This window comes from Gossypium raimondii, chromosome 10 (genome assembly GCF_025698545.1).
Source record: "Gossypium raimondii isolate GPD5lz chromosome 10, ASM2569854v1, whole genome shotgun sequence".
NCBI classification, from domain to species: Eukaryota; Viridiplantae; Streptophyta; class Magnoliopsida; order Malvales; family Malvaceae; genus Gossypium; species Gossypium raimondii.
The window spans coordinates 44,007,575-44,032,618 of NC_068574.1; the positions used below are offsets into that span (position 1 = coordinate 44,007,575).

Consider the following 25,044-nt stretch of genomic DNA (forward strand, 5'->3'; position numbering starts at 1 on the left):
TATTAATTAATAGCTATTTACTTACAACAGAAACCTTAAATTTTAAAACAAACTTTACTATCTTTAGACACATACAGTAAGGGATCTACAAAACCAAAACATGCTCCACCTCATGACGAAGCCTCTAAGTGTACCCACTTTCAATTTCCATGACTCTTACTAACAATAATCCTTGATCCATCACGGTCTAGCTTGGTCCCTCCTCGAGCTATTTATCCTATGATTCCTGCAAACCACAGGCTAACACCTTGGTAAGTTCAATGCACTTAGGAGTTTCTACTGCATTACACTAAATAAACCCCATCTTACAAGGGTTTTCAGATAAAGAAGATTTAGACACACTACTCCTTATTTCGTTTTGACTATTTCGGTGAGCCTGGGTGTCAAATTCTTCGTCTGCCTATCTTTAATGGCAGAACGGGTACATTCGTAATGGATTTTCCTTAAGGAGACACAGTGTAACAGCCCATTTTTGGGTCAAATCAGAATAGTGATTTTGGGACCACAAATCTGAAGTTAAAATATTAATTTTATTATATTAAAGTTTACAGCATGATAGAATTATTAGGTGAAAATTTTGTGAAGAAATTTTATCGTTTGCATGCTTAATTTGTTATAAAGGACTAAATCGCGTAACGTGTAAAATTTAGGTTCTATTCAAACAATTTGCTATGAAATTAAAACATGAGTGGCCTTAAATGGTAATTAGACAATAATTATTTTAGTGGACAAATTTGGACATTAATTAAGCATTATAAATAATTATAAGTAAGGTTATTATGGTAATTAATAAAATAAACTAAAATTAAATTAAGAAAAAGAAAGACATCATCTTTCTTCTTCATTTCTACTAACCGAATATTAGCTTGGGAAGCCATTAAAGACCATCCAAGCATTCGGCCACCCTTAGTTCTCATGCATGTGAGTATTTTTCGTCCTGTTTTTAAGGTTATTAGAGCCGTTGTAGCTTAATCTAGCTAACTCGTGTCTTCGATTTTCATAGTTTCCAATGATGAGCTTATGTGTTCCTTGATGTTTAATGGTGAAATATGAATATTTGATGTTAGATTTTCATATTTTATAAAGTGATTTTTTATGAAAATATAAATTAGGGATTAAATTGTGAAAAGATGAAAATGTGGGGTTTAAAGTGTGAATAAATGTGAAATATAGGCTGCTGGGGCACTATGGTAATTCGGCCAAGCATGGGTCTTGTTAAATTTTATGAATTTTGTGTATTTGTAAAATAGGGACTAAATTGTAAGAAATGTGAAAGTTTAGGGCCAAAGTGCAAATTGGCTTAAATATGTGTTTTTGGACTGAATTGAATGATTATATGGTTAAATGAGTTAATTTTGAATACATATAGATCAAGAAAAGAGGAATCCAGAATTAGATCGGGGGAAAGGCAAAATTATCGAGTAATCGATCCGATTCGTCAATTTTGAGTACGAGGTAAGTTCGTAATGTGATGATTTCATTATAATGTATGTTAAATGCTTTGATTATGCCTAAACTATGATTACGAGATTTTCATTAATGTATGAATTGTAAATATGACTTTACGAATAAATTCGAAGATAGAATCGACAAGCTAGAAATCTCGGTTGAACCTTAAGAATAGAATTAGATACTTGTGAAACGTTATAAGTTGATATACTGATTTGGCTTCAGGCTATGATATTATCACTTTGAGTGCGATTTATACCAATTTGGCTTCGGGCCATGCATATCGGATAAATTAGTTTCGGGCCATGATAATATTTCTTTGGATAAGTTACCTTGATTTGGCTACGAGCCATGGTATAGGTACTTATCATATGAGACATTGGAGTATTCGATTTCTATTTCGAATGGTTCAACGGGTAAATGAATGAGATGATTGAGAAAGAGGTTAGTACGAGACGATACAGGTACGTACAGAACCTATTCGAGTATTTAATAGAGAAAGATAATGAAATGGTATTTGATCATGTTTTAAGACATGAAAAAGGTTTGTTGTAATTGTATATATGGTGATGTTATGTACAATTAGTTGAATTGTATGTATTTGATGTATTGAATTATTCACTTACGAGCTTACTAAGCTATGAAGCTTACTTCGTGTTATTTTATTATGTTTTATAGAGAATCAAGGCTAGCTCGGATCCAAAAGTCGTCGGGAATATCATCGCGCTATCGAACATCTAAGTTGGTATTTTTGAATTGTATATATATGGTATATGGCATGTATAGGCTAGTGTCATCTTGGTATGTTTTGAGTTATGATATTAGCCATGAGATTTGGCTTATAAAGGTTGGTGTGTATTTGGCCATATGAATTTGTTGTTTTAAGTGTTGAGAAAATGCATGTTTGAACTTAAGATGAATTGATGGTTATAGTAAGTTAAATTAATATACTTTTGAGTTAGTTTGGTAGTAAAATTGAAATGAAATGAACGAAGTTTATTAGTTAAATTTTATATAGTATTATAAATGTTGTTGATCAATTTGATAAGTAAATGTTTTAGGCATGATTTAAATGTATTTGAATGTGAAAATGTGTTGGTTTCCATATTGAATGTAAATTGGTTGCGGTTGAAATTGCAGGGAAGGTTAGATATTTATAAAGGGGTTATATTGAGTTCGCACAAAAAAAATTTTCCCGAGTTTCCGAATTAGTCCCGAATCACTCCTAACTCGTATTATGGCCTCGAGGGTTTATCTAAGGGACTTTAAGATTATTTTATATAATATTTGATAATTATTTGTATATTAATTATAAATTGTCTGATAGGTCCAGTAATGCTCCATAACCCTGTTCCGGTGACGGACACGAGTTAGGGGTGTTACACATAGTCTTGACAGACATACCTGTCACTTGTGTCATCCCTCTTAGCACTTCTTTAGGGACAGGGTCCCTAACTGACCCCTCTGTTCCAAGTAAACTCACTGAGGTGTTTATGATCGTGTCTCTAACTTACCAGAAATTCTTATCGATAGATTCTTACTGTGATCCTCAACTATTTCTCCTTCCGTTTACCCATACACCAAGCTTTATTGGCTCGTCAATCCTCATGACTGACTCTTGTCAGGATACCACCCTCATGCCTTACAACTTTCATTATTACTTTTTTGACGGACTGTTCCCCATTTCTATTATGTTTTTCCTTCATTGACGAACTACCCCATGTTTACTGTCCCAGCGGACTACCCCAGTTGCCAAAGTTGAACTATGATTTTAGACTTTATACCTCTTTGAGGTGTCATATCAAATGACCTTACCGTCATTGCGGTATCACCCTATAGAGCCTACTGACTGCCATCGCAGTGTTGCTCTATGGAACCTTATGCTATCGATATTGATTTATCTCATATTCACCTTGATCCTCGAACACCAAAGTGTCCCCCCCGCAAGGCCTGCAACTTCGCACATCACAGTTTGTTCCCAACAATCTCGAATGGTGAAATTTTAACAAAATTCCATTTTCTCTTATTCTTGATGCTCAAACACCTCAGTTGCCCCTCCACAAGGTCCAGATCTTCGCACATCAGGGTTTGCATACAACAATATCGTATGGCGATATCTAACAAAAATTCTCATTCTCATATCCTAGCTCCATCTATCCCTTCGATTATTTTCCCACCATTCATTCATGTAATATATGTGTTTCACTTTCATTACTAACATGAAATATGCTATCCTTTTTAAATATGGATTTCTAACTATCTCATGCATACCAAGCTACGTGCCAGATACCATATATGAAACAATCTTATGCAAGCTTGGTATATGCAATCAGTAGAATTCATTCATCATAATAGAACTTAACACAAAACCAAGCCAATTGCCAAGTATTTCAGGAAATAGAGTACAAAAACTCACCTGACACTTCTTTGCCTCCTTCTCCGCTTAGCTTTTCTGAACGCTAGAGCTTCCACTCTTTTGGTAGCTAAGCATGAAAAATCCAAAATCATGAGTTAAACTTAGTATTTTCATATTAAAACTTAGGTTTCCAGAAAATATGCAGAATCCCCTAAAATGGTTTTTAAAACCCTTAACTTTGTTTTCTAAATCTTATGTACACCAAAGGGCTTAGAACCTTACTAACTCCCTAGATTTTCTACTTTTCTAAGTAATTCCTCATGATCATCGCTTCATGTAGAGCTTTCCATAACTATCGCTTCCTCGAAGCATCTAAGGAAGAAGATGAAGATGGGGAGAAAAATAGAACAGAATCAAGATGAATCCTCTTTTGGAAGTCACTTCTCAGCTATTTATAACCCTTCTTGCACGACCTTCAACCGTGTAAAATCCATCCATTGATAATCATGGTGTTCCCCACTAAAGAAACAACTGGTTTGAATCTGACCAAACTAGTATTAGATTTTAACCAAGTCCTAAATTCGTTACTATCTTCTCTTGATTTTCTAGTAGAGGTTGCCAACTTATGGCTTCTTTCAATGTAACCCCTTAATTATTTCTTAATTTCCAGTTTCAGTGGAAGCCGGGTGTGACACTCTATACCTTAACACCTTTCGCATTTGTTGTTTAATGATGGTGCATTCAAATTGACCAATAGCATTCGATTCATCCAATGCCCATTCCACAAATGAGTTTTCCCTCTTTGAGCTTGTACCTACCACAGTCGCTTATCTCAAGTGGCAGAAGACCTATCCTTTGGCAGTGGAGGTGATGGTTGGCTCATTATAAACTTTCTCTCTCTTGTAGACCTTTGACCCTTAGCCATTGTAGATTCTTGTGGCGAAAATGGCAAAAGAACAAACGAAAAGCTGAAAACAAAACATGAGGAAAACCTTTAAACTCCGAAGTTGGCAACAACTAAAGAAAAATGAAGAAAATGTAAGAATTAAAGAAAACATAAATGACTTCATAGATGATTGGAACCTAAATTTATAGATTTTCCCAACAAGATTTCATAAAGGCACCGTTTTGGGCTCGAAGGCTATGGCCAATGGCATCTAGCCATGTACCGTGTCAAACATCTTTCATCATGGTCACTTCTCCCTAAACATAGTCAAATTTATGATGAAACTTCTAGAATGGATGCAATAACTCTTCGCTTTCCACCGGTAAGGGGAAGCATTTTTCATCTTCTTTAAACAGTTACATGGATGAATGTTTCACGAAAGGCCATTGTATAACCTCTTGTTCTACTGAAGGACTATTGTTATACCCCTTCGCTACATAGACACGTGTCAGCATGGCAAAAAACGTTGACTTCCTTTTTGACTCCATTTGAGATAGTATCTTAGTTGGCCACCCATCTAAACTTGGGGAGTTGTAACACCTTTTCATCATCAAAACCACCTGCTTTTAGGTGTGAGCACACTCTCAATTCAATAAGGAGCTTGTTTAGGCATAACTTCTTTGTATTAATCAAGTACATAATAGGATGGGCCCCACGGTGCATACCCTTCACGCCCATAAATATCCTTTAAGCATTTTGTGGGACTGAGTATTTATCTTGCCATGTCACATTTATGGACATGAGTACCTTACCTATAAATACCCTTACAACGATGAAGAAAGAATTGACCTTTTGAAACCCTTAAGTTACTTTGAGCAAATCTCTCCTTTTTCACCTTAGTTAATCTATCCTCTTTTTTTCTTTCTGACTCTTCTCCTTTCTAGGTGAACCGACCTTCACTGATCCACCACTATGTCCTCCTTTATTGGGCCTTGCATCAACATACTATGTTCTCCTTTAAAGAAACAATAGTGTTTTTGTAATCTTCAACCATGGTGTTCATGTAAAAATGTTCATGAATTGAAATGAATTGCAACTTAGAATTTTAAATATTATTAAAAACTATTAAAAGAAAATTATTATTAAAATTTAAATTCAAATAAGTCGATTGAACTTTTAAAACTCAATCCAAATTAAATTGAATTTTTAAAAAATCGATTTTGAACCAAGTTTAACATGGCAACTCAAATCGGTGAATTGAAGGGTTGGAAATTTGCCAGCTCCGAGAACGAGGACGCTAAGGCCTGAGGTAGGCAGCCAGCGGGTTAAGTAGGCGGGAAACCGTGGTTTCTCTAATTGGCGGGAAATTCCTCAATTGACACTCAATCCACTTCAAAGCATTCAATCTCCCCATCTCCAAATCCAACGGCCACAATTTTACCAACTTTATTTCACTCTCAATTTTATTTTGCGCCCCATAACTTCCCTTACAAATAAATACTCGGCCTTTTACTTACTCTTTTTCTTTTCTTTCACTGAACGAAAAATAGAAGACAAAGAGAAAGAAGAAACCCTCGATCTGTCAAAGTGATGGCGAAATCGTCGAAGCCGGCGTCGTCTGATGAACCCCTATCCAACGGCTCCGATTCTTCTGAAGATGAGCGAATCAACGACCGGATGGAGGAAGACGACGACGACGACGAAGAGCTCGAAGCCGTTGCACGCTCCGACGCCGCTTCCGACGAAGACGATGAACCCGTCCCTGAAGAAATCGCCGATGAGGTCTTTTACTATTTGCCCCCTCTTATCAACTTCTTTATCTTGCTTTCAAAAATTTTTCCTTTGTTGTTGTTTATAGTTAGGGTTTGCTAATGATTGAAAAACTTTACTTTTAAGCTTTTAGATTTTACACTCTAGAATGAATTATGCTCCTAGGGAAGCTTAATTTCAACTTTAATGTTCCTATCTAAATTAAATGATTTTTTTTTGTAGGACGAGTCTAACGGTGATGATCCAGAAGTTAGTAAGCGTGAAAAGGAAAGGTTAAAAGAAATGCAGAAGCTAAAGAAGCAGAAGGTTCAGGAAATATTGGACGCTCAGAATGCTGCCATTGATGCTGATATGGTGTGTATTCTATAGAAAAGTTCACATTCAGTTATTTTAAGTATAATTGATGGTTCTGTAATGCTTGATTTGTGGCAGAATAATAGGGGGAAGGGGCGTTTGAAGTATCTTTTGCAGCAAACAGAGTTGTTTGCTCATTTTGCTAAAGGTGACCAATCTTCATCACAAAAAAAGGTGAAAGGAAGGTACACTCTATATACTGCAAAATATGTTGAAATCCGCAATTTATCTTTTTTTTTGTGTTGTTTTTATGATATTGCTGGTTGTAAACAATGCATTTTTTTTTATCATTTGGCTTCTATGATTTTCATTGTTTTTTTTTTTTTTGGGAACTACTTTATATTAAAATTGTTTTGACTTAGACATTCTCTAGTAATGGTTTCCTCCAATTGTTTAATATAGGGGCCGTCATGCTTCAAAAGTAACTGAAGAGGAAGAAGATGAAGAGTGTTTGAAGGAGGAAGAAGATGGTTTGTCTGGAAATACACGATTGGTGACTCAGCCTTCTTGTAAGTTCTTTCTCTCTTGCTCACCTAGACCTATCAGTTGGAGAAATCAGTTCAACGTTTTTCATTTCTCCATCTCTGTATCTCTAGGTATTCAGGGAAAGATGAGGGACTACCAACTTGCTGGTTTAAATTGGCTTATACGACTGTATGAGAATGGTATCAACGGAATTCTAGCAGATGAAATGGTATGTGGTGTAGCTGTGACTTTAGAGATTGTTTACTGTTTAAGTTCATTGTCAAGTCTCAATTCTATGGTCAGAACAAGCAGAGATGTCACTGGCTGATGTTTGTTCACTAAATGTTTGAATGCAGGGATTGGGAAAAACTTTGCAAACCATCTCCTTAATGGGCTATCTGCATGAATACCGCGGGATTACTGGCCCTCATATGGTTGTTGCTCCAAAATCAACTCTTGGTAACTGGATGAATGAAATTCGTCGGTTTTGCCCAGTCTTGCGAGCTGTAAAGTTTCTTGGGAATCCTGAGGAACGGGTAAGTTGCTTGATGCATGCTTTTCTGTTTACTCTATACATGATTATTGATGCCTTTTAATTTCTACAGAGATACATCCGTGAGGAGTTACTGGTTGCTGGGAAGTTTGATGTCTGTGTCACAAGTTTTGAAATGGCCATCAAGGAGAAGTCTACCTTGCGTCGTTTTAGTTGGCGCTATATAATTATTGATGAAGCCCATCGAATCAAGAATGAGAATTCACTCCTTTCAAAAACAATGAGACTCTACAATACTAATTACCGTCTTCTTATTACGGGTACTCCACTTCAGGTATGCATCCAAATGTTCTTTGATATAGAAGTACTTACTGAGTTTTATATGTCTACTTCCAGTCTTGGCGTCTGCTTACTTCACCATAAATGCCTATGCTATTTAATGTTCTTGACTTGCATTTCAGTTGAAAAGTTGGTCTAGCATGTATCCCTTTTTCTTGGTTGGGTCCTTTTTAGGTTCCACCTGTGAGTTTGCTAATATTTTTTTTTATCTGTTTTCTACTTCATTTGTTATTCATATTAGCTTGATCAATAGTGACTTTTTTTTCTTGTCTTGTTGATTTCTTGTACTTGAATCATTTTAACACTTCATTGTTCAGTACATGTAATAATCTTGGTATCTTTTGATTACTTTTTTGCAGAATAATCTCCATGAGCTTTGGTCTCTTCTTAACTTTTTATTGCCAGAGATTTTTAGTTCAGCTGAAACCTTTGATGAGTGGTTCCAGATTTCTGGTGAAAATGATCAGCAGGAAGTCGTTCAACAACTTCACAAGGCATGTTAAAATGAAAAATTGCCCTTCTTTGTGCCAGGCCTGTGGGTTTGAATGAATAAGTCATACCTTTTTTTGTCTCTGCATCCTTAGGTTCTTCGTCCATTTCTCCTTCGTAGATTGAAGTCAGATGTTGAAAAAGGTTTGCCTCCCAAGAAGGAAACTATCCTGAAAGTTGGAATGTCCCAGATGCAGAAACAGTACTATAGGGCTTTGTTGCAAAAAGATCTTGAAGTTGTTAATGCTGGTGGAGAGCGTAAGCGTCTTCTGAACATCGCAATGCAGCTGCGCAAATGCTGTAATCACCCATATCTTTTCCAAGGTGCTGAACCTGGACCTCCATATACTACAGGGGACCATCTTATAACCAATGCCGGTAAGTTTAATTCCCAGGTGATATAGGCTTTTATTGGTGTTGAATGAGAACTGACCTTACCGACTTATTTCCAGGCAAAATGGTTCTCTTGGACAAGTTACTTCCAAAGCTGAAGGAACGTGATTCTCGAGTTCTGATATTTTCACAGGTAATTTTGAGGGTTGTCTAAAATTATCTATATGTTTATTGATGCCTCTGCAGTGAATGTGAATGTGTCGTCACCTCTGTATGTGTTCCATACATTATTCTTCTAATTTTAGTTTGTTTACAGCATTTACATCTTTATATGTTTTGTGTGATTTTCTGAGTTCTTATTTGTGATTTTGCTGTGGGAATTTATTGAATTCAGATGACAAGGCTGCTGGATATTCTTGAAGATTATTTGATGTTTCGCGGGTACCTGTATTGCCGGATTGATGGTAACACAGGTGGAGAAGATCGTGATGCGTCCATTGAATCCTTTAATAAGCCTGGAAGTGAGAAATTTGTTTTCTTGTTATCAACTAGAGCTGGAGGCCTTGGTATTAACCTTGCTACAGCAGATGTTGTCATTCTTTACGATAGTGACTGGTAAGGATCTACCTATTTTTTATTACTGTTTACTCATTGGATCTATGATAATAGGGGGATCTTGCAGGAACCCACAAGTTGATTTGCAAGCACAAGATCGTGCTCATAGGATTGGTCAAAAGAAAGAAGTTCAAGTGTTCCGCTTTTGCACGGAGGTCTAAATTTGAAATTTGTCTTTGTATGCTAGTTTGGAAGTTTAGCATATGCTAAGGATAGGCTCATTTGTTTGGTTATTATGGAACAGTATACTATTGAGGAAAAGGTGATTGAGAGGGCTTATAAAAAGCTCGCCCTAGATGCTCTGGTTATCCAACAAGGACGATTAGCAGAGCAGAAGAGTAAGAAGTTTTTATGCAGTGCAATTGTTTTGCATGATGCAATAATTCTGTAGGAGTGTATGTAACATTTCAATGTCTTCCCATTTCTTTCAGCTGTTAACAAGGATGAGTTGCTTCAAATGGTGAGGTTTGGTGCTGAAATGGTCTTCAGTTCCAAGGATAGCACAATCACTGATGAAGACATTGACAGAATCATTGCCAAAGGAGAAGCAGCAACTGCTGAACTTGATGCCAAGATGAAGAAATTTACTGAGGATGCAATTAAATTTAAGATGGATGATAGTATGGCTATCTAACTCTTGTTTTGCTTGTTTAGGAGTTCACTCTCCTATATAAACAATCATATTTTTAGAGTGCTGACGTTTTTCTGTTTATGTAGCTGCTGAATTGTATGATTTTGATGATGATAAGGTATTTCCCCCTTGTTTCTTTCCCCTATCCTTTCTGTTTGGTCTTTGCTAAGTCTACTGTTTTAACAATGCCTGTTATTGTCTATGGTTTTGTTTTCTTCTTGATAAAGGATGAGAACAAGTTTGACTTAAAGAAAATTGTAAGTGAAAACTGGATTGAACCTCCTAAAAGAGAGCGGAAGCGGAAGTAAGTTGGTTGCTTTAGCATTCTACTTTATTTTTGCGTTGTTTATCTTTTACTCTATCTGATTTGTATTTCTCCTGTCCTTCAATCAGTTACTCAGAATCTGAGTACTTCAAACAAACCATGCGCCAGTCAGCTCCAGCAAAACCAAAGGAGCCTCGTATTCCTCGCATGCCTCAACTGTATGCCCCTTCTCAAACTAATGTTTGTTAAATATTTTGTATTGTTAGATATTGTAGCTAGTAAAATTTTGCCATTTTCCAGGCATGATTTCCAATTTTTTAACACTCAGAGGCTAAGTGAGTTGTATGAGAAAGAAGTACGCTATCTCATGGTATGCATGATATCCTGTTTTTATTTTCTCCATTTACTCGTTGATATTGGTTGAGTTATTTCTTGACTGGTTTTTTCAATTAAAATCAGCAAACACATCAGAAGAATCAGGTAAAGGACACAATTGATGTGGATGAACCTGAAGGTATTTTACTTTTGCCATATAATCTGTTGCTTTATGGTTCACCGTCTTCTTTATGCCCATTTGACTAAGTTCGATTAATTTAGTAGGGGGAGATCCATTAACCGCTGAAGAGTTGGAAGAAAAGGAGAGACTACTAGAAGAGGTGAGTGGAATGTGGCATGTTATGCTTTTTAAACTGGCTGGCTTTACTCAAACTTATTTCTTTTGGTGCATTAGGGATTTTCTTCATGGAGTAGAAGAGATTTCAATACTTTCATTAGAGCTTGTGAGAAGTATGGACGGAATGATATAAAAAGTATTGCTTCAGAAATGGAAGGGAAAACGGATCAGGAAGTTGAAAGATATGCTAAAGTTTTTAAGGAACGCTTCAAGGAGTTAAATGGTAAATGATCTCTAATATCACGTTTTTTTTTTTTTTTTTCTTTTGCCTTGTTTGGGTAGGTTTCATGTGACAACATATGCTACATTGATTGTTAAAGTGTTGATTGGTTCAACAAGTTCCAGTAGCTGGTTCAGGATGAGGTTTTTTATGATAACATTAATTGCTGGAATTTTTTTTTTTTTACAGATTATGATAGGATAATTAAGAACATTGAACGAGGAGAGGCCAGAATTTCTAGAAAAGATGAGATCATGAAAGCAATTGGCAAAAAATTGGATCGGTACAAGAATCCCTGGCTGGAAATGAAGATCCAATATGGTCAGAACAAAGGGAAGCTGTACAATGAAGAATGTGATCGATTCATGGTGTGTCTCTATATCATTTTTATCATACAGGAGTTTTAGATCCTCCTTATCTTTACTTCTCTGATACGATACCTCTGTGCATTGTATGTAAACAGGTATGCATGGTTCACAAGCTTGGTTACGGGAATTGGGAGGAGTTGAAGGCAGCATTTCGTACATCACCCTTGTTTCGATTTGATTGGTTTGTGAAGTCGCGGACGACTCAAGAGCTGGCTCGGAGATGTGATACCCTCATCCGATTGGTTGAGAAGGAAAACCAAGAATGTGATGAGAGGGAGCGACAAGCCCGCAAGGAAAAGAAACTTGCCAAGGTTCTCATCTTTTACGGCTACCAAAAATACATGCTTGTTATGTGCCATCAATCCATGCTTATAACCCATTTAGAACTATATACATTTCTTTGGTTTACTATGTTTGTACGAGTTTGGTCTTCTGGTTATCATGATCCTCATCTGACATGATATTTTCAGAACATAACACCATCAAAGCGTGGAGGGAGGCAGCCAACTGAGAGTCCTACTCAACAAAAGAAACGCAAGCAGCTATCAATGGATGATTATGCGAACTCGGTTGGTTTTGTACTGAAATCCGAGTTTTTTGTTGATGAAATTTATTTCCTTCACTGTTGTTACAAAAGTGGTATTTGTCTCGTATATCTGTTTTGCAGGGTAAAAAGAGGAAGTGAGCGAGTAATGTGAACTACAAATTTTGGGTCTAAAAGCTCTGATATTTATTTGGGTTTAAAAGCAGAAATATCAGAACGAGGAATTGGGCTGTAGTTTGCATTTGGTATTTCATGGAACTCTTGAGGTTGGGTGGGAATTAACCACCATTAATGGAAGTTAGTTTAGGTTATAAAAGGTGTATAAATGAGTATAGTAAGTTTAATCACAAGGGATTTTTAAGAACAATCTATTCTTATCCGTCTGGATTTGGAACCATATGTATTATGCTGACCATTATTACTGAAATTATATTGGAGCCGGATACGATTATGACAATTTTTTAAAGGTGTATCATTTAAATGACAGGCCAAAAATTACACATCATCCCAGCAACTCCAGTAACATGAATCTCAACAACAAAAACAGAAAAAGCCTAAATACATAGATTAACATGGAAATGTACCTGTGAATGCCCCCAAATAAATCAACAGCTCCACTACGCGTTCTTTCAACATGATGTGTACATGAATTAACTCTTATTTCCTGGGTAGAAATGGAGAGATCGACTGTCAAGGATTCAAGCTTTTCTTTTTGCCACTGCTGACCCTTTAAAATGATTCAAACATGTTTTCTTTTTTGCTTGAACTAAGCAAAATGACATGTATTTAGTTTTTTCTTTTTTTGGCAGGTTTCAGTCGTTTCTTCCATTAGAGCCACCCATCGCATTCGCCCGTTTTTTCTCCCTCCAAGTCTCACCCCACACTTTAGCCTCTGCAACAGCTCGTTCCCTATCAAGATCGCGATTACGTGATGTTTCCCTTGCTCTAGCAGAATTCATAGGGCTGTCTGTATGAGATTCTTGCTGCTCTGATTCATCCAAACTACCCCATTTCCTCCCTGATCCCTCTCCAGGTTCGTTCCTACTTAACTCTGCACCACTGCTCATTTCCCGAACATGGTTCTTCTTCCTGTAATCAGGCGAATTTCTATGGGTGGACGGGGAACCTACCCGTCCACGTGCATCTGGGCTGTCCAGACCGTCTGCCATACTCCTTCGATCATCCTTGACTCTTGGAGTTGACGGACCAACTCTGTTGCTTTGATTGCCAGGTGCGTTAGGGTCATAGGTTTGCGATGCTAAATATGTAAGTGCTGTCACAACATCGCCTATTAGAGGCCTTGTTGCTGCTTGCTCCTGCAAACACATTGCTGCAACTGCAAGAGCTTGGTACAATCCTCGTATGGGATAACGACCTTGTAGTAGTGGGTCAGCCATTTTTGGAAACTTCCTACGATCTCTGAAAAGTGGTCGTGCCTACAAACCCACCATTTCAGAAAGAAAAGAAGTATTAGAATACACGTTTTAAGTTAAAGCAGTAATGAATAGAAGATGATAATAATTCTGCATAAGCATAAATTTGGAAGAAATCTATTACACCAGAATCTTGTCAGGGTCAGAGAGAAAAGATACTTACCCATGCAACAAGATTCTGCTCTCCCGGAGCACGTGTATTATCAATGGCCTTGCGACCGGTTATAAGCTCAAGAAAGACTACCCCGAAACTGTAAACATCAGATTTTAGCGTGAGCTGCCCAGTCATTGCATATTCTGGAGCACAATAACCATAAGTGCCCATCACACGTGTTGACACATGTGTTTTGTCACCAACAGGACCGAGTTTCGCAAGCCCAAAATCTGATAATTTAGGGTGAAAGCCCTCATCAAGAAGGATGTTGGATGATTTTAAGTCCCTATATATAACAGGAGGATTAGCTTTATCATGCAAGTATTCCAATCCCTTTGCTGCGCCGGCTGCAATCCTCATTCTCGTATTCCAGTCCAGAGGTTCCTTGTCGGATGGAAGATCTGAAAACAATTTAAACAAGGTAATCACTGTGGTCTGCCAAAAGTGTCGTTCTCTAATTCTAACCTGATAGGATATTAATGAAATGAGCGTGGAATAAACCGATGGAGAGAATACATGTTTACTGCTATCTTAAATACAAGAGTATCCCCAGAACACAATCCAAAAGTTAATGCTCATGCTGTATGTCGAATAGAAAACATGATCCAACTGAGTAGTTACAGGGATGAGATGATTTCACAATGATAAAAATTAAACCTGGTCTTCATTTCTTTAGGTCAGATAAAACTCCTGCAGAAGCTACTTGGCTAACTTTACTTCATTTTCTCTCTATTACAACTAACTACAAACTTTGTTGGGAACAATGTAAGTCAGAGATTTTACTTTTGAAAACTTAAACCCGGTTTGGAACTTTTGGAATCATATCAAATATTAGGCATCCGAATCTCTGGCCGAGGAATCTATGCACAGATGTAGATTTTGTCAGCAACAAGTAAAAAGTGCACATAAGGAGACACTCCGTAGATATTAAGTCAAACTACCATCCAACTTCATAACCTTTATTGGTCATATGGCACTTGCAAAGATATTGATCAACATAATTGACCATCTCTAGCATGAGGAATCTGATAATTCCATTTTTACCAAAATATTAAAGCCCAAACAGAGGGGAGGGGAGGGGTTGCAATTATTTTTTTTTAAAGCATGCCATCGATTGATATTTATGTTTAGCAATTCTAACAACAGTTTAAGACACTATGAAGAAAATTTTAGCCACAGCCTAATGACCAGGCAGTGCTTTAAAATATACTAAAAATCTTTTGGAGAGCTCAAAGTGGCATTAAGGAAGAAACCAGGCATGGAAAGAAACAATAGAATGTCTGGTTACATATTGTCTAGTAGCACAGATGAAGGCACAAGCAATCAACAACCACTAATTCAGTGCAAGAAAAGCCATTCATTCTCCCAACAATTCTACAAATATTTCTATCTTTCTAGTAGGCATTAACTCTACATAATCGGTTAAAAGACATCTATAGAAGGAAGTATTCTTAGTCTAAAGTTTATCCAATGCTGCTTCATCACTAATAACTTGGTACATTAAGGTTACAAACCTTCTATTGCAATTAACTCGATCGAAAAATTGTAGAACCTGAAGACTGGCAAAAGCAAAAAGCCATGCATGTTCATTGACGTGAAATTACTTCATAATTAATCCTGAGGATGCAATTCAGATTTCAAGTTGCTGCAAGTACCATGAACACTAAAATACCAGCACCCTTACCATGTAAATGATCCTCCAAAGACCCTAAAGGCATAAACTCGTAGACAAGGAGGCGTTGGTCCCCATCGGCGCAATAACCAATCAAATTCACGAGGTTTGGGTGGTGTAAGAGGCTAAGCATGAGAACTTCAACAAGAAATTCTCTATTTCCTTGAAGGCCGTTTCTATCAAGCTGTTTGACAGCAACTACCTGCAAACATAAAACAATTATTATTATTAGCATATGATTTGCATTCTAGACGCCTGTAATTCAACACAAACAGTAAAAGTGCAATAATGTGCTTTATAACTTAAGAACATGCTTAAAGCACAGTGTCGTTGACATCTATTAGAAGTATCTCTTACAGACCTGTCCAGTACTCTCCAAGTGGCCCTTATAAACACGTCCAAACCCCCCTTCACCTAATAGACATTCTGGCCTAAAGTTCTTCGTGGCAGCAGCAAGCTCTCGGAAGGTAAATGTTTGTGCTGCAATATTTGCTGTTGGTCCATCTTTAGGTACTGCTGGTTCCTTCTTAGGATCAGAAACACTCCGAGATTTTGCTTTGTCTGTTCAAAGAAGTGAATCAGATACATCGGAGAAAATGAAAGGATGACAGTAAACAATAGAATTATTACAATTAAAAGGGAAAAAGAAAAGTTAAAAAGCTGCATTCCAGTAATTGTGGCATAAAGTGAACATAAGAGCTCAATGCAAGTTTAAACTTTCAACCGCAAGAAAACTAAGTCACCTTGAAATAAAGACTAAACCTTTTATAACATTAGAATTGTGTAATATACTTCTTCAATAGAATACCAAGTCCGAGATGAATGTAAACTGTTGTGAATTCATGACTTAGAAACTGCATTTTACATTCTAAATGGAATATAGGAGACAGTTAAAATGCATTTACTAGCATTTAGTCTATGTTAGCTTAATGGTTGTGGATGAACAAGAATTTTAAAGAAAATGAGAAAATCTGCATTCCTTAACCTAAAACCAGACTTACAACCTATGTAGCCTGGATTCTTCATTCTTCTTTAAGTACCCTTTTGCAACACATGGATATGAATATATGACCTCCAAATATATGAAAAAACTTTGAAAATTCTAACCATACTTGTGCAAGATACATACCTATATTGGGCAGTCACGAAGCCCTTCATGTAAGTAGAATTCAAAATATTTTACCAACAAAAGAATCACTAACCATTAATTCATATAAACACTCAAAGATATATTGATAAACCACCTAAATGGATCAAACACCCTAAAACAACCATTGATGTATCAGATCAAACCAGCAACATATTCTAACAGCTAAATGCCATCGAAAACTTGAAAACGAACTCATAAAAAACAGAGATTTCAACATTCTCCAGCTGATGCATAAAACAGAGTGAAGTTTGGGTAAGAAAAAGAAAAACATTTTACCTGAATTAACTCTGTTAACATGATGAGGCTGTCCAACTGAGCTGTCTTTAGTTGAATCCTTTTTGCTCAGTTCTTTCACACTGCCCCCACCATTACTGCCTGCCTTGTTCGATGATCCAAAACAAGGAAAACACCCACCCATAATCAAAACCCAGAATTCAAAAAACAAAAAAACCCAAAATTGAATACAATTCTTCAAAATTTACTCCACTTAACCAAATAAAAAGAAAAACCCAGCTCCGAAAATTTCCCCTTAAAGTTACAATCTTTAAAAATCCTTATTTTCCCACTTCAAATCCTGTACGTCTTTATGATCTCAAGTGCCCATTTAAGACAAAGATCGAGACCAAAGTGGCAGATCAACAAATGGAAGAAAGAAAAAGAATCATGCTGTGCAAGAAAAACAGGAAGGTAAAGAGAAAGAAAAGAAAAAATAGTTTAATGGGAAGAATAAAATGACGCAGTCTCGTATTATTACTTTTACTTACTTGAGGTTTACCGTTGGTGAGTGTTTGAAAGGGGTAAAAGTAAACTTATCTCATTCAATAATAGTCATAGCGGTTGGGGGGTCCCACCGTAGGGGATGTGGTTTCCACAATGCTTTATTTAAACTTGAAAGAAAAAGGGTGGGCTAATCCCCGAATCCAAGTATGATGACCTTGATTTTTGTGTGTTGAGTTTTGAGTCGTTGGATTTAGGTACAAAAGGAACATCCTCCATTTAAATAAAACCATATCCTTTCATTGTTACCTTTTCTTTTTCTGAAACTGCGACCTTCTGTTTTCCTTTTTATCCCAAAATAACTATTTATCTAAGAAATTACGTTTAAAATATAACCACTAAAAATTCATTTTTTTAAATCTATGAAAATAACCATACATGCTACCCTCAGCATCACTTCAAATTTATCCTTTTAGTCAAATTCCACATTTAATTTCTTTCATTCAAATCTTATTCTCTATTGATTTATAAAATATAACATTTGAGATTTAATACATGTACTTAAAAACTTTAAAATTAAGTCCTCCTGTTTTTATAATTTTAAAATCCTAGTCCAATCATTGACATTGTTAGTATTTTTGTCAATTTTTTCAACTCGGCATATTAATTAGGTGCCTCATATGATGTGGTATATGATCACGAAAAATAAACATATTAGTTTGACAAATTCTTATGGAAGCTATCAACAATGATAATGACTGGACTAAGATCTTTAAATTAAAAAGTAAAACAATTGAATTTTTAACTTTTAAAATTCAGTGACTAAATCTCAAATTCTATAAAAGTACAAGGATTGATAACACATTTTAACCAAAATATAAAAAATAAAAATACACTCATAATAATACAATTTACTTAGTTCAATTACGAAATAGTTAAAAATTGTAAATTAAATTTTAACCATTACGTAATTAAACTAAGACAATTGATGGACAAAAACATTAATTTTTTTTGGTACAAGTAACCATTATTGTAATACATATTTATGATTTTCCTACACAAATTATATACTAGATTACTTTACGTTCTCTAAGTTGATAAATAAATTGGAGAGCTATTTATTTTGTGTCAAATTTTCAATGTTGATAATATTGAGAGTATAAGCGGAGATGAGAAAATGAACTAGTTTAACTTTTATAGACATGAGACTTCCATAAGCAGTGGCTGAGTTAGGGTGCTTACTGCTTACAAACCTGATTTTTATAATTTATAAAATTTTAAATTATTAATGGTAAAATTATAGTTTGGCTTCTTAAAATGTCAAAATTTGATTTAATTATTTAAAAATATAGACTATTAAAATAATAAAATTGTATTTTTACTATTGTAAAAATATACAATTAATTCGACCCCTCAAAAAAAATTCTACATAACCCTTCAATTGATAATATTACATTACATTTTGTATTAGATACAACATTCTTGTAGAAAAGTTTTGGGTTTTTAAATTTTTTCTTATTTTTAAATTTATTCTATATATTTATAATATTTTATAGTTTTCAAATATTTTTTTATAATTTTCTATTTTTGTAATTTTACATAATTTTATTTTAATCACTTTTATATAAATTTTTGCAATTTTTTATAACTTTTTTGCTATTATATATATTTTATATATTTTTAATCATTTTTTAACAATTTTAATGAGGACGTACCAATTTTTATCACGTTGCACACTCCTAATGTGGCATGTGACAACCATGACAATCGATAAAGGCTTACGTGAAACTTCTTAATTAATTGCTTATATTCAATTAAGTTTACAATTAAATGTTGTTTATTGTTTGATGGCTCAATTAATTATTAATTATTATTTATTTATACGAATTAGGTTTATTTTATTTTTAGAAAAGAACAGGGTTTTAAAATTATTGTCAAATAAGAATTTTGTATACATTATTTACATCTATAATATTATTTAATTATGTGATTGTATTGATGTCATGAATCGATTTACCACCAATTCAATCGAGAAAGTATTAAAAAAATCAAATTTTAAAAATATTATAGGGTGTTTTATCAACTTAAACTTAGAAAAATATAGACACTATGAGATTTGAATCCAACCATGAAGCATAGTAAATATTTAACTTTTGTTGGAAAAATGGTTTATGAAAAATAGTTTTGTTGTGTAGTAGAATTTTAAAAAAATTCATAAAACTAAACTTTTGTTGTCATATCTATAGTAATAAGTTTTAAAAATTTAGTACTTGTGTTTCTGAGCTAGGGAGATTCATCAAATATTGGATCTAGTGCCTAAATCCTATTGGCTTTTAACCGAATGATCTTTTTTACTATTATCGAACTCTCGAATACTGAAAGAGTGAGATTTATTCAAGAACTAGACATAGGATGAAAATCGAGACTTTCCAATGGAGAAAACCATACTCTCTAAGGGAAAAACTAAAATCGAAAATTCAAATTCATAATTTTAAATTATAATTCTCAAAGAATTTGCAATTATAATCTCACCAAATTTATCTCAAAAATACTTACAAATAATAAAATTTATTCGAGTTGATGAAAAATAACCCAAATAAAATTTTCATTAAAATTTGGCAAAGCATCCTCGTATATTTTGTCTCTCTCTATATAAAAATCATAAGAGTTCTATCAAGGAAAATAGAAAATAATATTTTAATAAAGAAAACGTTGGAATGCTTATTTGTTATAAAACAATTAATTTCAAGTAATTAAATTAGAAAAAATATTGTATAATAATATTTGTATGTCTTTAAAAGTTGATAATATAAGATTATTTTATTGGTGTCTAAAACCTATATATTTTAGGATGATCCTAATGTAAATTATTCCTATAACTTATATAATGTTTTCTTAGTCATTTCTCATCTAAATTGGTATTCGGTTAACTACATATCCACTATGTGAGTGAAAAAATTATATAATAAATATATTAATTAAAATTTCATATAAAAACTAATTAATGGTTTGACTACAATGGTAAAATTAAATGTTTATTATGCATGGGGATTTATGTTTCTATCTTATTTCTTATATAAAATGCGATCATAGAAATATATTTATAATAATTTTATAATTATTGGATTTTTCCCACCATTGTAGTTCAAAATGGTGGTGGAGGATAGAATTATAGATTTCTTTTGTTGAAAATCTGAAAAGAAAATCAAACTTGGGTTGATAGTCAAATAATCCCACTTTACACTCAACTTTTAAAATTAATTTTATATATGACTTTAATTTATCTACTTTTCATCTCAATAAACCAAACTTTTTGACTTTAATGTTCACGTATAAGGTAAAAATTAGTGCACAAGGATTATATATATATATTAGATAAAGGTGGTTCTATGATGCATTAAAGTTGACTTTTTTCCCTTTAAATTATTATATATTTGGTGTAAGAAAATTTAATCAACTGTTTGGTTAAAAAATGAAGAAAAAATTAATGTAGAAATTGTTAATCCAATATAATCTTTTATTAATCAATGTATTAATAATTTTAACCATTCACAGGCAAAGCCTTAAAGCAAGTATTAAAGTTCACAAATTTCACACTTACTTTTAATTTTTAGCCCAAGGAAAATTCAATGTATAAAGAAAGCCTAGTAATCTATTTCTTCTTTCTTTTATAATAAAGGATATTGTTAACCTTTTTTTTACTAATTTCACACTTACTTTTAATTTTTAATCTATGAATAATAAAATTAAAATATAGAAAATATTAAAATAAAACTTTGATTGAGTGCAAAATTTAATGTTTTTTTTTAAGTATCATCATATGCATATTTTGTTGATTTTTAAATAAATTAAATTAAAGTACCCTCAAATAATATAATTTAATTTAAATGCGAAGGACATTAATATAATTTTCTTGAGTTAGGACTCGATTGATGGGTAACACCAACTTGATAAAAGGATTTATAAACAGTATAGAAGTATAAAAAATATTTAATACATGAATATAATTTCAATGTTTAAATTAATACTTTTTTTAAAGGTAAATTCATTAATTCATTCTATGAATGGAATCATACAATTTAGGAAAAAAAAATAACAAACACTTGTCGTAGATGGTGAAGGGCAAGCTACATCAACACAACAAAAGTTTTAGCCTCAACATCAACAGAATATGGCACGTTGACAAATTGCTTTGTCACAACTCAAGCACGACATATCTGGAGTGTTTGCAAGCACTTAATACGATAAGAAAATCAGCCCCAGATGGTCTAAAGCGGCGAACAAAAATCGACAAAATAATCAAACATTCACCAAACTAGAGAGGACGACAACAAAACGATTCCTAAAATCATTTCTAAAACTAATAATATTGTATACATTAACAAGACTAAAAAATGTGGTACAAGAGCAGACAAAAACTTTTAAAACTAAAAACTTATTAAACAATGGAAAAAGAAAATATAAAACTTAAGACAAAATGGGTCTAAATCAACTTGTACTAACCCGGAAGTTGACACCGTTATTGGGCAAAACTAAATTAATACTTTATTTGATTATTGTTATGCCAACTAACCCAAAATGCTAATACTATTAAGTTTTAAATTTTAAATTTTAAATTAGCATTTTCAACAAATCATAAACCAACACGTGAAGTATATAATTCTATTAAATGAATTTTAATTTAATTTAATTATTAATTAAAGGAAAAACATTTACTTTCTTCCACTTAGTTCGTTAAGTACTGGAAAAACAATGGGTTTTGTGTGAGATAAGCATAAGCGATATTAGATACAATAGGACCTGAAAATTTAATTAGAAGGTAAATAGAAATTCAAGTTCCAATCATTGATGATTAGTGTTTTTTTTTGTGTGAATTGATATTTCTATTTTCTTAACAACTTAATTAAATAGTGTATATTTCACAAATTGCTAAACATATGAATCTCTTCAAAGTTTTTGTATATATAAGCATTAATTGACGTTTTACAATCAAAATAACATTTATGACGTAGACAAAATTAAACCCCGTCAACTATGATAATTAAAATATTCTTAGTCTCTATATTAAAATAAAATTTTCTAAATATTATATTTATCATTTTCCTATTTTATTTAGTGTTTAATATCAACTTTTTTCTGTTTATTATGCAAAAATAATATACAAAAAAAATGCAGAATTTCCTATATAAAAGAAGAAGAAACTAAAGTAGCTTTCATATGTTAATAATTATTTATTTGTATGAGAGGATATCGTTTATTTATTAGCTGGGCTATGAATTTCACTATTGTGAATGATGTTACATATTGCAGAAGTAATATACTCAACGCATTAGCTTGCGGTTTCTTATCTATTTGAACTCAGGTTTTTTACTTACATCAAAGTATACGAGTCACATATATATAATCCTTCATCCACTCAGGATTTAGGCATGTCACACTATGAATGTCACAAGTGAATAAATCTATAAACGGATCTAGGATCTATTCTACTTGAGTCCTATCTGATGTACTGTCAGTTTAGTCAGTGAACTTTCTTCCCATTACCAAAGATCACCTTTCCAACTAGGCAATCTTCAAAAACAGTAAGATGTAATTGGTTACTTGTCATGCGATGTAAGCAACCACAGTCAAAATTCCCTTTGATTTGTTCTTTGGGAAAATTAGCACTGGCTTCAAACTTCTAAAATCTCCTTGCTTGTTTCTTGAAAGCCTTATTGAAATTCTGAGTAAGTAAGACTATTTGTTCCTAGAGGTCTTCTATGGTAGCATTCTGGGAAGTGGACACTTCTTTGTTGATTTGGAAAGCAATGTTTTTAATACCCTTTCCCTCGCCACATTATATTTCATCCAAATTCATCTCAAAGGTTTGTAAGGAACCAATGGGTTCATTTATGTCTAGTTGTTCAAGATTCTTTGCCTCCTCAATAGCTGTGACTTCAATGGAGAACCTATTAGGGAGAGACCTTAACACTTTTCTTCTAACGCCTTCAACCTGACCCGATTCACGGGTCTAGATCTTGGTTGTTACTTTACATAATACTTAAAGATATTCGAAATAGTAGACAAACACTCTTTACTTAAAACACTTTTTCTTATCATTTTATTTAAAGACTTAATATAAAAAAAACTAAGGAAAGTATTTTAGAAATAAATTATTACATCAGACCAATTACAGCTCATTACAATACAAACATTTACTAAAGGCAGACTCTTAGAGTATGACACTACAATAGACCACTTTTCCACTGTGTGCATAATAGCCCACTTCGCCGCTACCTTGGTGTACTCTTGGCGTAGTCCCTCCTGGCGCATTCTCATACTACGTCACTTGAAACAATAACAAACACTATAAGTTTAGGAGAACTTAGTGAGAGTTAATACAGAATACCTTGACAGATTATTTTATAATATTTGAAGAACATTTGAACTCCAGCTTCCCTTCTTAACCACTTGCTTTTTTTAGGCAAATGCTATCATAGTATCATGCTTACACTTACACGACAACTACTATACTTTTAATCGTGCCAATTCTCTTGGAACTACCTAACTAACTTAAGATTTTTCTAGACATTACCTTAATCTCATATTTTTCTTAGAACCACAAACGGTACTTTTCAAAGAATATCTCTTCAGAGCCTGCTACAATTCAAATCAACTCTTCATACATACACTGATTTCAAAATGGTTGATCACAAATACTGTTCACTAGCTGATACATACACATTTGGCGGATACTTACATAGATTTGAATACTATCAGTTTACTAGTCAAATCATATTCTTGTTACATACCCTATAGGCTCCCACTAATAACGAATTATACAGATCATCCAAATGAATACAACACAATTTTATTATAGAACCCCACATACTCAAAAATACGATGACCTAGATTCCATAAGATTTCAGAAGAAGACAAGATACTATTCAGATATGGTGGATACCATATAATTTAAATTCAACCCTGCATGGTACAGACAAACTTAGACTAATGGATACTTTTCTCATTTGTAACTCCGAACACGTCTAGATTGCAAACTATTAAGTTAACATGGCGGATACCTTTTCTAAACATATAGATACACATTTCTTTTCAAGAAATTCCCTTAAAAATTATTCAATTTCATCACATATCTTATTCAATTACTATAACTCCAGACGTATCATAACATTATCATAGCAGTACAGATCAATCAGAATTTATCTAAAACTTACCATAATCATGTTCTACCAAACAGACTTAACAGAGTACGCCACAAGGGCCGAATAGAAAACGCCATAACGGCAACATACAAAATCACGTGTTTTATGTCCCAACGGACTTTCACAGAAAGTTCCATGGGTTTTCCCCTCATGGACTTACACATAAGTTCATGTATCGTGATCTACCTGTTCGATATCAAAGGCTACACCATGAGCATTCATACGACATATATTACCATGGGTTTCGGCCATATGGATTTACATACTTTCATGTATCATGATCTGCCAATCTAGTCTTTATCTTTCTGAAGGCTACACCATGAATGTTTTCATATCATACGATGCCATGGGTCTCAACCTCATGGTCTTACACTTGTTTTCATATCGTGATCTGCCAGTTTGGTTAGTAATATAACTGCCCTACTAGAGGCATCATAGAGGACATTTTTCACATTCACTTACCCAG

At 33.9% G+C, this 25,044-nt stretch overlaps 2 protein-coding genes across 3 annotated transcripts; one reads left to right on the plus strand and one right to left on the minus strand.

Annotated features, from left to right (window-relative positions):
• The first annotated feature begins 6,210 nt into the window (after positions 1–6,210).
• Positions 6,211–12,707, plus strand: LOC105776475 (ISWI chromatin-remodeling complex ATPase CHR11). 2 transcript variants are annotated; one of them, XM_012599137.2, is made up of 25 exons: positions 6,211–6,473; positions 6,684–6,815; positions 6,894–7,000; positions 7,218–7,324; positions 7,412–7,509; positions 7,637–7,816; positions 7,886–8,107; positions 8,472–8,606; positions 8,697–8,979; positions 9,054–9,127; positions 9,329–9,549; positions 9,617–9,704; positions 9,794–9,887; positions 9,981–10,169; positions 10,267–10,298; positions 10,408–10,484; positions 10,574–10,663; positions 10,746–10,815; positions 10,905–10,959; positions 11,043–11,101; positions 11,176–11,341; positions 11,528–11,706; positions 11,802–12,017; positions 12,177–12,275; positions 12,374–12,707. In XM_012599137.2, the coding sequence occupies exons 1-25, from the start codon at positions 6,282–6,284 to the stop codon at positions 12,389–12,391; spliced, it is 3,183 nt and encodes a 1,060-aa protein (XP_012454591.1). In that variant the 5' UTR covers positions 6,211–6,281; the 3' UTR covers positions 12,392–12,707. The 2 variants fall into 2 exon arrangements, with proteins under 2 accessions (XP_012454591.1, XP_012454592.1); XM_012599138.2 differs by having other exon boundaries at positions 11,046–11,101.
• Positions 12,699–17,386, minus strand: LOC105776477 (serine/threonine-protein kinase PBL27). Its single transcript, XM_012599139.2, has 5 exons — positions 16,936–17,386; positions 15,871–16,070; positions 15,522–15,711; positions 13,847–14,238; positions 12,699–13,686 (listed from the first exon to the last, which is right to left on the minus strand). Exons 1-5 carry the CDS (start codon positions 17,075–17,077, stop codon positions 13,063–13,065), a joined length of 1,548 nt encoding a protein of 515 aa, XP_012454593.1. The 5' UTR covers positions 17,078–17,386; the 3' UTR covers positions 12,699–13,062.
• Between the last annotated feature and the right edge of the window lie 7,658 nt (positions 17,387–25,044).

What these genes read in the sequence shown, in the direction of transcription:
- LOC105776475 (XM_012599137.2), top strand. Translation starts at nt 6,282, where the DNA reads ATGGCGAAATCGTCGAAGCCGGCGTCGTCTGATGAACCCCTATCCAAC. An exon ending in GAATTCTAGCAGATGAAATG is followed by an intron (nt 7,510 to 7,636) that starts GTATGTGGTGTA and finishes GTTTGAATGCAG; the next exon opens with GGATTGGGAAAAACTTTGCA. An exon ending in CCATCTTATAACCAATGCCG is followed by an intron (nt 8,980 to 9,053) that starts GTAAGTTTAATT and finishes ACTTATTTCCAG; the next exon opens with GCAAAATGGTTCTCTTGGAC.
- LOC105776477 (XM_012599139.2), bottom strand. Translation starts at nt 17,077, where the DNA reads ATGGGTGGGTGTTTTCCTTGTTTTGGATCATCGAACAAGGCAGGCAGT. An exon ending in TTTGGAGGATCATTTACATG is followed by an intron (nt 14,239 to 15,521) that starts GTAAGGGTGCTG and finishes AATTGTTTTCAG; the next exon opens with ATCTTCCATCCGACAAGGAA. An exon ending in AGCAGAATCTTGTTGCATGG is followed by an intron (nt 13,687 to 13,846) that starts GTAAGTATCTTT and finishes GTGGGTTTGTAG; the next exon opens with GCACGACCACTTTTCAGAGA.